This window comes from Salmo salar, unplaced genomic scaffold (genome assembly GCF_905237065.1).
Source record: "Salmo salar unplaced genomic scaffold, Ssal_v3.1, whole genome shotgun sequence".
NCBI classification, from domain to species: Eukaryota; Metazoa; Chordata; class Actinopteri; order Salmoniformes; family Salmonidae; genus Salmo; species Salmo salar.
Genome location: NW_025550924.1, coordinates 183,926 through 201,294, shown reverse-complemented (window position 1 = coordinate 201,294; position 17,369 = coordinate 183,926). Strand labels below are relative to the sequence as shown.

Sequence of the window (17,369 nt, the reverse complement as noted above, 5' to 3'; positions counted from 1 at the left end):
AGGGCTATAGGGCTCTATAGGGCGCCATCTGGAAGGGCTATAGGGGGCCATCTGGAAGGGCTATAGGGGGCCATCTGGAAGGGCTATAGGGCTCTATAGGGGGCCATCTGGAAGGGCCATAGGGGGCCATCTGGAAGGGCTATAGGGGGCCATCTGGAAGGGCTATAGGGGGCCATCTGGAAGGGCTATAGGGCGCCATCTGGAAGGGCTATAGGGGGCCATCTGGAAGGGCTATAGGGGGCCATCTGGAAGGGCTATAGGGGCCATCTGGAAGGGCTATAGGGGGCCATCTGGAAGGGCCATAGGGGGCCATCTGGAAGGGCTATAGGGGGCCATCTGGAAGGGCTATAGGGGGCCATCTGGAAGGGCTATAGGGGCCATCTGGAAGGACTATAGGGGGCCATCTGGAAGGGCTATAGGGGGTCATCTGGGAGGGCTATAGGGGGCCATCTGGAAGGGCTATAGGGGGCCATCTGGAAGGGCTATAGGGGGCCATCTGGAAGGGCTATAGGGCTTGGCGCCATCTGGAAGGGCTATAGGGGGCCATCTGGAAGGGCTATAGGGGGCCATCTGGAAGGGCTATAGGGGGCCATCTGGAAGGGCTATAGGGGCCATCTGGAAGGGCTATAGGGGGCCATCTGGAAGGGCTATAGGGGGGCCATCTGGAAGGGCTATAGGGGGCCATCTGGAAGGGCTATAGGGGGCCATCTGGAAGGGCTATAGGGCGCCATCTGGAAGGGCTATAGGGGGCCATCTGGAAGGGCCATAGGGCGCCATCTGGAAGGACTATAGGGGGCCATCTGGAAGGGCCAATAGGGGCCATCTGGAAGGGCTATAGGGCGCCATCTGGAAGGGCTATAGGGGGCCATCTGGAAGGGCCATAGGGCGCCATCTGGAAGGACTATAGGGCGCCATCTGGAAGGGCTATAGGGGGCCATCTGGAAGGGCTATAGGGGGCCATCTGGAAGGACTATAGGGGGCCATCTGGAAGGACTATAGGGGGCCATCTGGAAGGGCTATAGGGGGCCATCTGGAAGGGCTATAGGGGGCCATCTGGAAGGGCCATAGGGGGCCATCTGGAAGGGCCGTAGGGGGCCATCTGGAAGGACCATAGGGGGCCATCTGGAAGGGCCATAGGGGGCCATCTGGAAGGGCTATAGGGGGCCATCTGGAAGGGCTATAGGGGGCCATCTGGAAGGGCTATAGGGGGCCATCTGGAAGGGCTATAGGGGGCCATCTGGAAGGGCTATAGGGGGCCATCTGGAAGGGCTATAGGGGGCCATCTGGAAGGGCTATAGGGGGCCATCTGGAAGGACCATAGGGGGCCATCTGGAAGGGCTATAGGGGGCCATCTGGAAGGGCTATAGGGGGCCATCTGGAAGGGCTATAGGGGGGCATCTGGAAGGGCTATAGGGGGCCATCTGGAAGGGCTATAGGGCGCCATCTGGAAGGACTATAGGGGCCATCTGGAAGGGCTATAGGGGGCCATCTGGAAGGGCTATAGGGGGCCATCTGGAAGGACTATAGGGGCCATCTGGAAGGGCTATAGGGGGCCATCTGGAAGGGCTATAGGTGGCCATCTGGAAGGGCTATAGGGGCCATCTGGAAGGGCTATAGGGGGCCATCTGGAAGGACTATAGGGCTCTATAGGGGGCCATCTGGAAGGGCTATAGGGGGCCATCTGGAAGGGCTATAGGGCGCCATCTGGAAGGACTATAGGGGGCCATCTGGAAGGGCTATAGGGGGCCATCTGGAAGGGCTATAGGGGGCCATCTGGAAGGACTATAGGGGCCATCTGGAAGGGCTATAGGGGGCCATCTGGAAGGGCTATAGGGGGCCATCTGGAAGGGCTATAGGGGGCCATCTGGAAGGGCTATAGGGGGCCATCTGGAAGGGCTATAGGGGGCCATCTGGAAGGGCTATAGGGGGCCATCTGGAAGGGCTATAGGGGGCCATCTGGAAGGACTATAGGGCTCTATAGGGGGCCATCTGGAAGGGCTATAGGGGGGCCATCTGGAAGGGCTATAGGGGGCCATCTGGAAGGACCATAGGGGGCCATCTGGAAGGGCTATAGGGGGCCATCTGGAAGGGCCATAGGGGGCCATCTGGAAGGACCATAGGGGCCATCTGGAAGGGCTATAGGGGACCATCTGGAAAGGCCATAGGGGGCCATCTGGAAGGGCTATAGGGGACCATCTGGAAGGGCCATAGGGGGCCACCTGGAAGGGCTATAGGGGGCCATCTGGAAGGGCTATAGGGGGCCATCTGGAAGGGCTATAGGGGGCCATCTGGAAGGACTATAGGTGGCCATCTGGAAGGGCTATAGGGGGCCATCTGGAAGGGCTATAGGGGGCCATCTGGAAGGGCTATAGGGGGCCATCTGGAAGGGCTATAGGGGGCCATCTGGAAGGGCTATAGGGGCCATATGGAAGGGCTATAGGGCTCTATAGGGCGCCATCTGGAAGGGCAGTCTCAGTGTTTTCCATAGCTATATGTTTGATCCATCTCTGATTATCGTTATTGATCTGACCGGTTTCCCCCCTGATTGATTGTTATCTTGCTCCCCTCTGCAGCCACCCTGAAGGTGAAGCAGCAGGTGGAAACAGTGAGGAAACTGTCGCTGAAACCCTCCACCTATGTGACTGACCAGTGGACAGGTTAGTGTGACTGACCAGTGGACAGGTTAGTGTGACTGACCAGTGGACAGGTTAGTGTGACTGACCAGTGGACAGGTTAGTGTGACTGACCAGTGGACAGGTTAGTGTGACTGACCAGTGGACAGGTTAGTGTGACTGACCAGTGGACAGGTTAGTGTGACTGACCAGTGGACAGGTTAGTGTGACTGACCAGTGGACAGGTTAGTGTGACTGACCAGTGGACAGGTTAGTGTGACTGACCAGTGGACAGGTTAGTGTGACTGACCAGTGGACAGGTTAGTGTGACTGACCAGTGGACAGGTTATGTGACTGACCAGTGGACAGGTTAGTGTGACTGACCAGTGGACAGGTTAGTGTGACTGACCAGTGGACAGGTTAGTGTGACTGACCAGTGGACAGGTTAGTGTGACTGACCAGTGGACAGGTTAGTGTGACTGACCAGTGGACAGGTTAGTGTGACTGACCAGTGGACGTTAGTGTGACTGACCAGTGGACAGGTTAGTGTGACTGACCAGTGGACAGGTTAGTGTGACTGACCAGTGGACGAGGTTAGTGTGACTGACCAGTGGACAGGTTAGTGTGACTGACCAGTGGACAGGTTAGTGTGACTGACCAGTGGACAGGTTAGTGTGTGTGACTGGTACTGACCAGTGGACAGGTTAGTGTGACTGACCAGTGGACGAGGTTAGTGTGACTGACCAGTGGACAGGTTAGTGTGACTGACCAGTGGACAGGTTAGTGTGACTGACCAGTGGACAGGTTAGTGTGACTGACCAGTGGACAGGTTAGTGTGACTGACCAGTGGACAGGTTAGTGTGACTGACCAGTGGACAGGTTACTGTGACTGACCAGTGGACAGGTTAGTGTGACTGACCAGTGGACAGGTTACTGTGACTGACCAGTGGACAGGTTAGTGTGACTGACCAGTGGACAGGTTAGTGTGACTGACCAGTGGACAGGTTAGTGTGACTGACCAGTGGACAGGTTAGTGTGACTGACCAGTGGACAGGTTAGTGTGTGTTAATCTACAGGTGGTTGTCTGTCCTGTTCCAGGTGATAGTGTCTGTTCTGTCTGTCCTGTTCCAGGTGATAGTGTCTGTTCTGTCTGTCCTGTTCCAGGTGATAGTGTCTGTTCTGTCTGTCCTGTTCCAGGTGATAGTGTCTGTCCTGTTCCAGGTGATAGTGTCTGTCCTGTTCCAGGTGATAGTGTCTGTTCTGTTCCAGGTGATAGTGTCTGTTCTGTCTGTCCTGTTCCAGGTGATAGTGTATGTCCTGTTCCAGGTGACAGTGTCTGTTGTCTGTCCTGTTCCAGGTGCTGGTGTCTGTCCTGTTCCAGGTGATTGTGTCTGTTCTGTCTGTCCTGTTCCAGGTGATAGTGTCTGTTCTGTCTGTCCTGTTCCAGGTGATAGTGTCTGTCCTGTTCCAGGTGATAGTGTCTGTCCTGTTCCAGGTTATAGTGTCTGTCCTGTTCCAGGTGATAGTGTCTGTCCTGTTCCAGGTGTAAGTGTCTGTCATGTTCCAGGTGATAGTGTCTGTCCTGTTCCAGGTGATAGTGTCTGTTCTGTCTGTCCTGTTCCAGGTGATAGTGTCTGTCCTGTTCCAGGTGATATTGTCTGTTCTGTTCCAGGTGATAGTGTCTGTTCTGTCTGTCCTGTTCCAGGTCATAGTGTATGTCCTGTTCCAGGTGGTGGTGTATGTCCTGTTCCAGGTAGTAGTGTCTGTTCTGTCTGTCCTGTTCCAAGTGATAGTGTCTATTCTGTCTGTCCTGTTCCAGGTAGTAGTGTCTGTCCTGTTCCAGGTTATAGTGTCTTTCCTGTTCCAGGTGAAAGTGTCTGTCCTGTTCCAGGTGATAGTGTCTGTCCTGTTCCAGGTAATAGTGTCTGTTCTGTCTGTCCTGTTCCAGGTGATAGTGTCTGTTCTGTCTGTCCTGTTCCAGGTGACAGTGTCTGTTCTGTCTGTCCTGTTCCAGGTGATAGTGTATGTTCTGTTCCAGGTGATAGTGTCTGTCCTGTTCCAGGTGATAGTGTCTGTTCTGTCTGTCCTGTTCCAGGTAGTAGTGTCTGTCCTGTTCCAGGTTATAGTGTCTGTCCTGTTCCAGGTGATAGTGTCTGTCCTGTTCCAGGTGATAGTGTCTGTCATGTTCCAGGTGATAGTGTCTGTCCTGTTCCAGGTGATAGTGTCTGTTCTGTCTGTCCTGTTCCAGGTGATAGTGTCTGTCCTGTTCCAGGTGATAGTGTCTGTTCTGTCTGTCCTGTTCCAGGTCATAGTGTATGTCCTGTTCCAGGTAGTAGTGTCTGTCCTGTTCCAGGTGATATTGTCTGTTCTGTTCCAGGTGATAGTGTCTGTTCTGTCTGTCCTGTTCCAGGTCATAGTGTATGTCCTGTTCCAGGTGATAGTGTATGTCCTGTTCCAGGTAGTAGTGTCTGTTCTGTCTGTCCTGTTCCAAGTGATAGTGTCTATTCTGTCTGTCCTGTTCCAGGTAGTAGTGTCTGTCCTGTTCCAGGTTATAGTGTCTTTCCTGTTCCAGGTGAAAGTGTCTGTCCTGTTCCAGGTGATAGTGTCTGTCCTGTTCCAGGTAATAGTGTCTGTTCTGTCTGTCCTGTTCCAGGTGATAGTGTCTGTTCTGTCTGTCCTGTTCCAGGTGACAGTGTCTGTTCTGTCTGTCCTGTTCCAGGTGATAGTGTATGTTCTGTTCCAGGTGATAGTGTCTGTCCTGTTCCAGGTGATAGTGTCTGTTCTGTCTGTCCTGTTCCAGGTGATAGTGTCTGTTCTGTCTGTCCTGTTCCAGGTGATAGTGTCTGTCCTGTTCCAGGTGATAGTGTCTGTTCTGTCTGTCCTGTTCCAGGTAGTAGTGTCTGTCCTGTTCCAGGTTATAGTGTCTGTCCTGTTCCAGGTGATAGTGTCTGTCCTGTTCCAGGTGATAGTGTCTGTCATGTTCCAGGTGATAGTGTCTGTCCTGCTCCAGGTAATAGTGTCCGTTCTGTCTGTTCTGTTCCAGGTGATAGTGTCTGTCCTGTTCCAGGTGATAGTGTCTGTCCTGTTCCAGGTGATATTGTCTGTTCTGTTCCAGGTGGTAGTGTCTGTTCTGTCTGTCCTGTTCCAGGGGATAGTGTCTGTTCTGTTCCAGGTGGTAGTGTCTGTTCTGTCTGTCCTGTTCCAGGTGATAGTGTCTGTCCTGTTCCAGGTGGTAGTGTCTGTCCTGTTCCAGGTGATAGTGTCTGTCCTGTTCCAGGTGATAGTGTCTGTCCTGTTCCAGGTGATAGTGTCTGTTCTGTTCCAGGTGATAGTGTCTGTTCTGTCTGTCCTGTTCCAGGTGATAGTGTCTGTCATGTTCCAGGTGATAGTGTCTGTTCTGTTCCAGGTGATAGTGTCTGTCCTGTTCCAGGTGATAGTGTCTGTTCTGTCTGTCCTGTTCCAGGTGATAGTGTCTGTCATGTTCCAGGTGATAGTGTCTGTCCTGTTCCAGGTGATAGTGTCTGTTCTGTCTGTCCTGTTCCAGGTAATAGTTCTGTTCTGTCTGTCCTGTTCCAGGTGACAGCGCAGCGGCCGTCTACACAGAGCTGAGGAAGTTGTCCCGGGTCTTCAAAGACCAGCTGGTGTATCCTCTGATAGCTTCAGCCAGAGAAGGTACTGGGATGTAGATATATAGTACTGTTATTAAATATATAGTACTGGGATATAGATATATAGTACTGTTATTAATAAATATATAGTACTGGGATGTAGATATGTAGTACTGTTATTAATAAATATATAGTACTGGGATGTAGAAATATAGTACTGTTATTAAATAAATAGTACTGGGATATAGATATATAGTACTGTTATTAATAAATATATAGTACTGGGATGTAGATATGTAGTAATGTTATTAATAAATATATAGTACTGGGATGTAGAAATATAGTACTGTTATTAATAAATATATAGTACTGGGATGTAGAAATATAGTACTGTTATTAAATAAATAGTACTGGGATGTAGATATGTAGTACTGTTATTAAATAAATAGTACTGGGATATAGATATATAGTACTGTTATTAATAAATATATAGTACTGGGATGTAGATATGTAGTACTGTTATTAATAAATATATAGTACTGGGATGTAGAAATATAGTACTGTTATTAAATAAATAGTACTGGGATGTAGATATATAGTACTGTTATTAAGTAATAAATAGTACTGGGATGTAGATATGTAGTACTGTTATTAAGACATAAATAGTACTGGGATGTAGATATATAGTACTGTTATTAAATAAATAGTACTGGGATGTAGATATATAGTACTGTTATTAAATAAATAGTACTGGGATGTAGATATATAGTACTGTTATTAAATAAATAGTACTGGGATGTAGATATCTAGTACTGTTAAGTAATAAATAGTACTGGGATGTAGATATGTAGTACTGTTTTTAAGTAATAAATAGTACTGGGATGTAGATATATAGTACTGTTATTAAGACATAAATAGTACTGGGATGTAGATATCTAGTACTGTTAAGTAATAAATAGTACTGGGATGTAGATATGTAGTACTGTTTTTAAGTAATAAATAGTACTGGGATGTAGATATATAGTACTGTTATTAAATAAATAGTACTGGGATGTAGATATGTAGTACTGTTATTAAATAAATAGTACTGGGATGTAGATATGTAGTACTGTTAAGTAATAAATAGTACTGGGATGGAGATATCTAGTACTGTTAAGTAATAAATAGTACTGGGATGTAGATATGTAGTACTGTTAAGTAATAAATAGTACTGGGAGGTAGATATGTAGTACTGTTAAGTAATAAATAGTACTGGGATGTAGATATCTAGTACTGTTAAGTAATAAATAGTACTGGGAGGTAGATATGTAGTACTGTTATTAAGAAGGAAATATCTGGAAATATGACATTGGTCTCTCAGATCTCACTGCAATCATTTAAAATCATTGAATAGCATATGTAAATGACCAATTAATTTAATTAATTTGGTAATTACCAATGTGTCAAATCCATTACTCTCTGTCTCCCCCTGGTGTCTGGTGGTGGTATAACAGCCATGGCCCTACCAGCAGTGTTGTAACTATCTATCTCTCTGTATTGTGACTCTCTGTCTCCCCCCCTGTTGTCTGGTGGTGGTATAACAGCCATGGTCCTACCAGCAGTGTTGTAACTATCTATCTCTCTGTATTGTGACTCTCTGTCTCCCCCTGTTGTCTGGTGGTGGTATAACAGCCATGGTCCTACCAGCAGTGTTGTAACTATCTATCTCTCTGTATTGTGACTCTCTGTCTCCCCCCTGTTGTCTGGTGGTGGTATAACAGCCATGGTCCTACCAGCAGTGTTGTAACTATCTATCTCTCTGTATTGTGACTCTCTGTCTCCCCCTGGTGTCTGGGGGTGGTATAACAGCCATGGTCCTACCAGCAGTGTTGTAACTATCTATCTCTCAGTATTGTGACTCTCTGTCTCCCCCTGGTGTCTGGTGGTGGTATAACAGCCATGGCCCTGCCAGCAGTGTTGTAACTATCTATCTCTCTGTATTGTGACTCTCTGTCTCCCCCTGGTGTCTGGTGGTGGTATAACAGCCATGGTCCTACCAGCAGTGTTGTAACTATCTATCTCTCTGTATTGTGACTGTCTGTCTCCCCCTGTTGTCTGGTGGTGGTATAACAGCCATGGTCCTACCAGCAGTGTTGTAACTATCTATCTCTCTGTATTGTGACTCTCTGTCTCCCCCCCTGTTGTCTGGTGGTGGTATAACAGCCATGGTCCTACCAGCAGTGTTGTAACTATCTATCTCTCTGTATTGTGACTCTCTGTCTCCCCCCTGTTGTCTGGTGGTGGTATAACAGCCATGGTCCTACCAGCAGTGTTGTAACTATCTATCTCTCTGTATTGTGACTCTCTGTCTCCCCCTGTTGTCTGGTGGTGGTATAACAGCCATGGTCCTACCAGCAGTGTTGTAACTATCTATCTCTCTGTATTGTGACTCTCTGTCTCCCCCTGTTGTCTGGTGGTGGTATAACAGCCATGGCCCTGCCAGCAGTGTTGTAACTATCTATCTCTCTGTATTGTGACTCTCTGTCTCCCCCCCTGTTGTCTGGTGGTGGTATAACAGCCATGGTCCTACCAGCAGTGTTGTAACTATCTATCTCTCTGTATTGTGACTCTCTGTCTCCCCCCTGGTGTCTGGTGGTGGTATAACAGCCATGGTCCTACCAGCAGTGTTGTAACTATCTATCTCTCTGTATTGTGACTCTCTGTCTCCCCCTGTTGTCTGGTGGTGGTATAACAGCCATGGCCCTACCAGCAGTGTTGTAACTATCTATCTCTCTGTATTGTGACTCTCTGTCTCCCCCTGGTGTCTGGTGGTGGTATAACAGCCATGGTCCTACCAGCAGTGTTGTAACTATCTATCTCTCTGTATTGTGACTCTCTGTCTCCCCCTGGTGTCTGGTGGTGGTATAACAGCCATGGTCCTACCAGCAGTGTTGTAACTATCTATCTCTCTGTATTGTGACTCTCTGTCTCCCCCTGTTGTCTGGTGGTGGTATAACAGCCATGGTCCTACCAGCAGTGTTGTAACTATCTATCTCTCTGTATTGTGACTCTCTGTCTCCCCCCTGTCTGGTGGTGGTATAACAGCCATGGTCCTACCAGCAGTGTTGTAACTATCTATCTCTCTGTATTGTGACTCTCTGTCTCCCCCCTGGTGTCTGGTGGTGGTATAACAGCCATGGTCCTACCAGCAGTGTTGTAACTATCTATCTCTCTGTATTGTGACTCTCTGTCTCCCCCCTGGTGTCTGGTGGTGGTATAACAGCCATGGTCCTACCAGCAGTGTTGTAACTATCTATCTCTCTGTATTGTGACTCTGTCTCCCCCTGGTGTCTGGTGGTGGTATAACAGCCATGGCCCTGCCAGCAGTGTTTGGCCTGCCAGTCCTTCCTCCAGAGCTGTTACTGAGGGTGCTGAGACTGCTGGATGTCTCCTCTCTCCTGGCCCTCTCCTCGGTCAACAGGCACCTCCACCAGACCACCACAGACCCGGCTCTCTGGAGACATCTCTACCGCCGAGACTTCAGGGGTAGGACGAACGCGCACACACACACACACACGGATATATTTATAAACACACATAAAAGACAGGTCTCTCTGGTCTATCTGGAGGTCTCTGGTCTGTCTGGAGGTCTCTGGTCTGTCTGGAGGTCTCTGGTCTGTCTGGAGGTCTCTGGTCTCTCTGGAGGTCTCTCTGGTCTGTCTGGAGGTCTCTGGTCTGTCTGGAGGTCTCTGGTCTGTCTGGAGGTCTCTGGTCTATCTGGTCTCTCTGGTCTGTCTGGAGGTCTCTGGTCTATCTGGAGGTCTCTGGTCTATCTGGAGGTCTCTGGTCTATCTGGAGGTCTCTGGTCTATCTGGAGGTCTCTCTGGTCTGTCTGGAGGTCTCTGGTCTGTCTGGAGGTCTCTGGTCTGTCTGGAGGTCTCTGGTCTGTCTGGAGGTCTCTGGTCTGTCTGGAGGTCTCTGGTCTATTCATTGACAGTCTGATTCTACACGTCAGAGCAGAGCCAGGACTGTTCTCCTGAGACCTGTCTGTCTGTATTAAAGATCTGTTTAGTTTCTACACGTCAGAGCAGAGCCAGGACTGTTCTCCTGAGACCTGTCTGTCTGTATTAAAGAGATGTTTAGTTTCTACACGTCAGAGCAGAGCCAGGACTGTTCTCCTGAGACCTGTCTGTCTGTATTAAAGATATGTTTAGTTTCTACACGTCAGAGCAGAGCCAGGACTGTTCTCCTGAGACCTGTCTGTCTGTATTAAAGAGATGTTTAGTTTCTACATGTCAGAGCAGAGCCAGGACTGTTCTCCTGAGACCTGTCTGTCTGTTCATTAACAGATCTGTTTATTTCTACACGTCAGAGCAGAGCCAGGACTGTTCTCCTGAGACCTGTCTGTCTGTATTAAAGATATGTTTAGTTTCTACACGTCAGAGCAGAGCCAGGACTGTTCTCCTGAGACCTGTCTGTCTGTATTAAAGAGATGTTTAGTTTCTACACGTCAGAGCAGAGCCAGGACTGTTCTCCTGAGACCTGTCTGTCTGTATTAAAGATATGTTTAGTTTCTACACGTCAGAGCAGAGCCAGGACTGTTCTCCTGAGACCTGTCTGTCTGTATTAAAGATCTGTTTAGTTTCTACATCGTCAGAGCAGAGCCAGGACTGTTCTCCTGAGACCTGTCTGTCTGTATTAAAGAGATGTTTAGTTTCTACACGTCAGAGCAGAGCCAGGACTGTTCTCCTGAGACCTGTCTGTCTGTATTAAAGATATGTTTAGTTTCTACACGTCAGAGCAGAGCCAGGACTGTTCTCCTGAGACCTGTCTGTCTGTATTAAAGATATGTTTAGTTTCTACACGTCAGAGCAGAGCCAGGACTGTTCTCCTGAGACCTGTCTGTCTGTATTAAAGAGATGTTTAGTTTCTACACGTCAGAGCAGAGCCAGGACTGTTCTCCTGAGACCTGTCTGTCTGTATTAAAGAGATGTTTAGTTTCTACACGTCAGAGCAGAGCCAGGACTGTTCTCCTGAGACCTGTCTGTCTGTATTAAAGAGATGTTTAGTTTCTACACGTCAGAGCAGAGCCAGGACTGTTCTCCTGAGACCTGTCTGTCTGTATTAAAGAGATGTTTAGTTATTGAGTGTATATTGTCTGATGGAGATTTGTTATTTGACTTGCAGACTGCCAAGACCTCAGCCGAGACGGAGGCACTCAGTGGAAAGAGGTGAGTCAGGTCCTAGTGCTCTATAAATATATATATATATTGACTATGCTCTTTAAACACATGTCTATGTCCTGGTTTAAAAGGGTTTGGTGTGTCTCAGCTGAATTTATTCTGTTGCTCATCATCCCTGGAATCAACCCCACAGACAGTAAGTCTCTGTTCATTAGTGACCTGCTTTTAGAAATCAATAAAACTACAATCTGACGTTATTAATAAAACCCCAGCTACAATCTGACGTTAATAATAAAACCCCAGCTACAATCTGACGTTAATAAAACCCCAGCTACAGTCTGACGTTAATAAAACCCCAGCTACAATCTGACGTTATTAATAAAACCCCAGCTACAATCTGACGTTAATAAAACCCCAGCTACAATCTGACGTTAATAATAAAACCCCAGCTACAATCTGACGTTAATAAAACCCCAGCTACAGTCTGACGTTAATAAAACCCCAGCTACAGTCTGACGTTAATAAAACCCCCAGCTACAATCTGACGTTAATAAACCCCCCAGCTACAGTCTGACGTTAATAAAACCCCCAGCTACAGTCTGACGTTAATAAAACCCCAGCTACAGTCTGACGTTAATAAACCCCCAGCTACAATCTGACGTTAATAAAACCCCAGCTACAATCTGACGTTAATAAAACCCCAGCTACAGTCTGACGTTAATAAAACCCCAGCTACAATCTGACGTTAATAAAACCCCCAGCTACAATCTGACGTTAATAAAACCCCCAGCTACAATCTGACGTTAATAAAACCCCAGCTACAATCTGACGTTAATAAAACCCCCAGCTACAATCTGACGTTAATAAAACCCCAGCTACAGTCTGACGTTAATAAAACCCCAGCTACAATCTGACGTTAATAAAACCCCCAGCTACAATCTGACGTTAATAAAACCCCAGCTACAGTCTGACGTTAATAAAACCCCAGCTGACGTTAATAAAACCCCAGCTACAATCTGACGTTAATAAAACCCCAGCTACAGTCTGACGTTAATAAAACCCCAGCTACAATCTGACGTTAATAAAACCCCAGCTACAATCTGACCTTAATAAAACCCCAGCTACAGTCTGACGTTAATAAAACCCCAGCTACAATCTGACGTTAATAAAACCCCAGCTACAATCTGACGTTAATAAAACCCCAGCTACAATCTGACGTTAATAAAACCCCAGCTACAATCTGACGTTAATAAAACCCCAGCTACAATCTGACGTTAATAAAACCCCAGCTACAATCTGACGTTAATAAAACCCCAGCTACAATCTGACGTTAATAAAACCCCAGCTACAATCTGACGTTAATAAAACCCCAGCTACAATCTGACGTTAATAAAACCCCAGCTACAATCTGACGTTAATAAAAAACCCCAGCTACAATCTGACGTTAATAAAACCCCAGCTACAATCTGACGTTAATAAAACCCCAGCTACAATCTGACGTTAATAAAACCCCCAGCTACAATCTGACGTTAATAAAACCCCAGCTACAATCTGACGTTAATAAAACCCCAGCTACAGTCTGACGTTAATAAAACCCCAGCTACAGTCTGACGTTAATAAAACCCCCAGCTACAATCTGACGTTAATAAAACCCCAGCTACAGTCTGACGTTAATAAAACCCCCAGCTACAATCTGACGTTATTAAAACCCCAGCTACAGTCTGACGTTAATAAAACCCCCAGCTACAATCTGACGTTATTAAAACCCCAGCTACAATCTGACGTTAATAGAACCCCAGCTACAATCTGACGTTATTAATAAAACCCCAGCTACAATCTGACGTTATTAAAACCCCAGCTACAATCTGACGTTAATAAAACCCCAGCTACAATCTGACGTTAATAAAACCCCAGCTACAATCTGACGTTAATAAAACCCCAGCTACAGTCTGACGTTAATAAAACCCCAGCTACAATCTGACGTTAATAAAACCCCAGCTACAATCTGACGTTAATAAAACCCCAGCTACAATCTGACGTTAATAAAACCCCGGCTACAATCTGACGTTATTAATAAAACCCCAGCTACAATCTGACGTTATTAATAAAACCCCAGCTACAATCTGACGTTAATAAAACCCCAGCTACAATCTGACGTTATTAAAACCCCAGCTACAATCTGACGTTAATAAAACCCCAGCTACAATCTGACGTTAATAAAAATATCTGTTCATATCAACTCAGCAATTGATGTTAACGACAACAAGTTATGAAATGACATGCTGCTGTAATCACTGGTGCGTCTCAAATGCCCCCCTATTCACTATGGGTTCTGGTTTAAAGTAGTGCACTATATAGGGAATAGGGCTCTGGTCTATAGTAGTGCACTATATAGGGAATAGGGCTCTGGTCTATAGTAGTGCACTATATAGGGAATAGGGCTCTGGTCTATAGTAGTGCACTATATAGGGAATAGGGCTCTGGTCTATAGTAGTGCACTATATAGGGAATAGGGCTCTGGTCTATAGTAGTGCACTATATAGGGAATAGGGCCCTGGTCTATAGTAGTGCACTATATAGGGAATAGGGCTCTGGTCTATAGTAGTGCACTATATAGGGAATAGGGTTCAATTTGAGACTCAAGCCACTGTCTAACTCTCTGGTACCATTTTAATTTCAGCTCTACAAGAAGAAGTACAAGTGGAGGAGAGAGGCAGCCAGTTACCCCCGCCACATGCCCCGTTACCACCCTGTCCCCCCACCCCTCTACCCCCTCCACCCCTTCCCAACAACCCCTTCCCCTTCTACCCGCCTGGCATCATCGGTGGAGAGTACGACCAGAGACCCGGCATCCCCGGTGGTATTCTGCCCCGCCCCCGCTATGACCCTATTGGTCCGCTCCCAGGTCACGATCCCACAGCAGGAGGGCTGATTGGACGAAGGGGGCTGAGACCTGCTGGGAACCGGCCGGCTGACATCAGAAGAGGGTTCATATGACCCCCCCCCCACCCTGACCAGTGACCTCTAGTGGTGGTGTAGCAGTATGACCACCTCACAGAGAAGCTTAAATAAAACAGAGATGAACGCTAACCCCCATCCAGCCTGCTTATTATCACCCAAACCTCATCCAGGTGTTTTTTTTGTAAACCTTATCCCTGACCCCAAATCAGCTTTAATAGCTCATGTTCTTCTTTGTGTGTGTGTGTGTGTGTGTGTGTGTGTGTGTGTGTGTGTTTAGTAAGTGATGAGGTAACCTCATACTGATCTGCTATCTTCATTAGATCACTCTGTTGTTGCAGAGAATGTTGCTGCACAGCAGGAAATGCAAACTTCTAAAAAGTTTTCCTGTTGAGAAACCGGTCAAATTTAAAGATGGCGGATCTGTAGGGGTGCCTGGGGGGATTGAGGTAGCAGATCTGTAGGGGTGCCTGGGGGGATTGAGGTAGCAGATCTGTAGGGGTGCCTGGGGGGATTGAGGTAGCAGATCTGTAGGGGTGCCTGGGGGATTGAGGTAGCAGATCTGTAGGGGTGCCTGGGGGATTGAGGTAGCAGATCTGTAGGGGTGCCTGGGGGATTGAGGTAGAAAATCTGTAGGGGTGCCTGGGGGGATTGAGGTAGCAGATCTGTAGGGGTGCCTGGGGGGATTGAGGTAGCAGATCTGTAGGGGTACCTGGGGGATTGAGGTAGAAGATCTGTAGAGGTGCCTGGGGGGATTGAGGTAGCAGACCTGTAGGGGTGCCTGGGGGATTGAGGTAGCAGATCTGTAGGGGTGCCTGGGGGGATTGAGGTAGCAGATCTGTAGGGGTGCCTGGGGGATTGAGGTAGAAGATCTGTAGGGGTGCCTGGGGGATTGAGGTAGGAGATCTGTAGGGGTGCCTGGGGGGATTGAGGTAGCAGATCTGTAGGGGTGCCTGGGGGGATTGAGGTAGAAGATCTGTAGGGGTGCCTGGGGGGATTGAGGTAGCAGATCTGTAGGGGTGCCTGGGGGATTGAGGTAGAAGATCTGTAGGGGTGCCTGGGGGGATTGAGGTAGCAGATCTGTAGGGGTGCCTGGGGGGATTGAGGTAGCAGATCTGTAGGGGTGCCTGGGGGGATTGAGGTAGCAGATCTGTAGGGGTGCCTGGGGGATTGAGGTAGCAGATCTGTAGGGGTGCCTGGGGGATTGAGGTAGCAGATCTGTAGGGGTGCCTGGGGGGATTGAGGTAGCAGATCTGTAGGGGTGCCTGGGGGGGATTGAGGTAGCAGATCTGTAGGGGTGCCTGGGGGGATTGAGGTAGCAGATCTGTAGGGGTGCCTGGGGTATTGAGGTAGCAGATCTGTAGGGGTGCCTGGGGGGATTGAGGTAGCAGATCTGTAGGGGTACCTGGGGGGATTGAGGTAGCAGATCTGTAGGGGTGCCTGGGGGATTGAGGTAGCAGATCTGTAGGGGGTGCCTGGGGGGATTGAGGTAGCAGATCTGTAGGGGTGCCTGTGATATTGAGGTAGCAGATCTGTAGGGGTACCTGGGGGATTGAGGTAGCAGATCTGTAGGGGTGCCTGGGGGGATTGAGGTGGCAGATCTGTAGGGGTGCCTGGGGGGATTGAGGTAGCAGATCTGTAGGGGTGCCTGTGGTATTGAGGTAGCAGATCTGTAGGGGTACCTGGGGGATTGAGGTAGCAGATCTGTAGGGGTGCCTGGGGGGATTGAGGTAGCAGATCTGTAGGGGTGCCTGGGGGGATTGAGGTAGCAGATCTGTAGGGGTGCCTGGGGGATTGAGGTAGCAGATCTGTAGGGGTGCCTGGGGGATTGAGGTAGAAGATCTGTAGGGGTGCCTGGGGGGATTGAGGTAGCAACTCTGTAGGGGTGCCTGGGGGATTGAGGTAGAAGATCTGTAGGGGTGGTGCCTGGGGGGATTGAGGTAGCAGAACTGTAGGGGTGCCTGGGGGATTGAGGTAGCAGATCTGTAGGGGTGCCTGGGGGGATTGAGGTAGCAGATCTGTAGGGGTGCCTGGGGGGATTGAGGTGGCCGTTTCTATCTCCCACCATTCACTATGAAGACATTTTGTAGAGCACTTGTTTCCCCGCAGACTAAAAGCTTTAAATAAAATGATAAATGGGAATCGACTGGTTTTTAGCTGTGGTCATATTTGAGCCCTCAGTGTCTTTCTGAAAAACAGACTGTTCAGGGACGATTCAATAGTCATGTACACTGAACTAAAATATAAATCTCAACATGTACAAGTGTTGGTCTCTATGTTTCATGAGCTGAAATAAAAGATCCCAGAAATGTTCCATATGCACAAAAAAAAACGTATTTCTCAAAAATGTTTGTGCACAACTTTGTTTACATCCTTGTTGGTGAGCGTTTCTCTTTTGCCAAGATAATCCATCCATCTGACAGGTGTGGCATATCAAGAAGCTGATTAAACAGCATGATCATTACACAGGTGCACCTTGTGCTGGGGGGGACAATAAAACGCCACTATAAAATGTGCAGTTTTGTCACAACAACACAATGCCACAGATGTCTCAAGTTTTGAGGGAGAATGCAATTGGCATGTTGACTACAGGAATGTCCACTAGAGCTGTTGGATGTTAATTTCTCTACCATAAGCCGCCTCCAAAGTCGTTTTTGAGAATTTGGAAGTAAGTACAACCGGCCTCACAACCGAAGACCACGTGCGCATGGCGTTGTGTTGATGAGCGGTTTGCTGATGTGAACAGAGTGGCCCCATGGTGGAGGTGGGGTTATGGTATGGGCCCCATGGTGGCGGTGGGGTTATGGTATGGGCCCCATGGTGGCGGTGGGGTTATGGTATGGGCCCCATGGTGGAGGTGGGGTTATGGTATGGACCCCATGGTGGAGGTGGGGTTATGGTATGGGCCCCATGGTGGAGGTGGGGTTATGGTATGGGCCCCATGGTGGAGGTGGGGTTATGGTATGGGCCCCATGGTGGAGGTGGGGTTATGGTTTGGGCCCCATGGTGGAGGTGGGGTTATGGTATGG

At 48.4% G+C, this 17,369-nt stretch overlaps 1 protein-coding gene across 5 annotated transcripts in view; it reads left to right on the top strand.

Annotated features, from left to right (window-relative positions):
- The window catches only part of LOC106594412 (F-box only protein 7), a 30,704-nt gene extending 14,050 nt beyond the window's left edge, over positions 1-16,654 (top strand). Inside the window, exons 6-11 of one of the 5 annotated variants that reach the window (XR_006768253.1) lie at positions 2,574-2,657; positions 6,189-6,284; positions 9,569-9,745; positions 11,387-11,430; positions 14,063-16,105; positions 16,385-16,600. Coding sequence is in view for 3 of the 5 variants with exons in the window: in XM_045714042.1 (XP_045569998.1) it covers positions 2,574-2,657; positions 6,189-6,284; positions 9,569-9,745; positions 11,387-11,430; positions 14,063-14,314 (653 nt within the window). In the remaining 2 variants the exon portion in view is untranslated. Of the gene's footprint in view, positions 1-2,573; positions 2,658-6,188; positions 6,285-9,568; positions 9,746-11,386; positions 11,431-11,513; positions 11,579-14,062 lie in introns of all 5 variants that reach the window. The other 4 variants (XR_006768252.1, XM_045714043.1, XM_045714042.1 and 1 more) reach the window with 4 other exon arrangements.
- Positions 16,655-17,369: the final 715 nt, after the last annotated feature.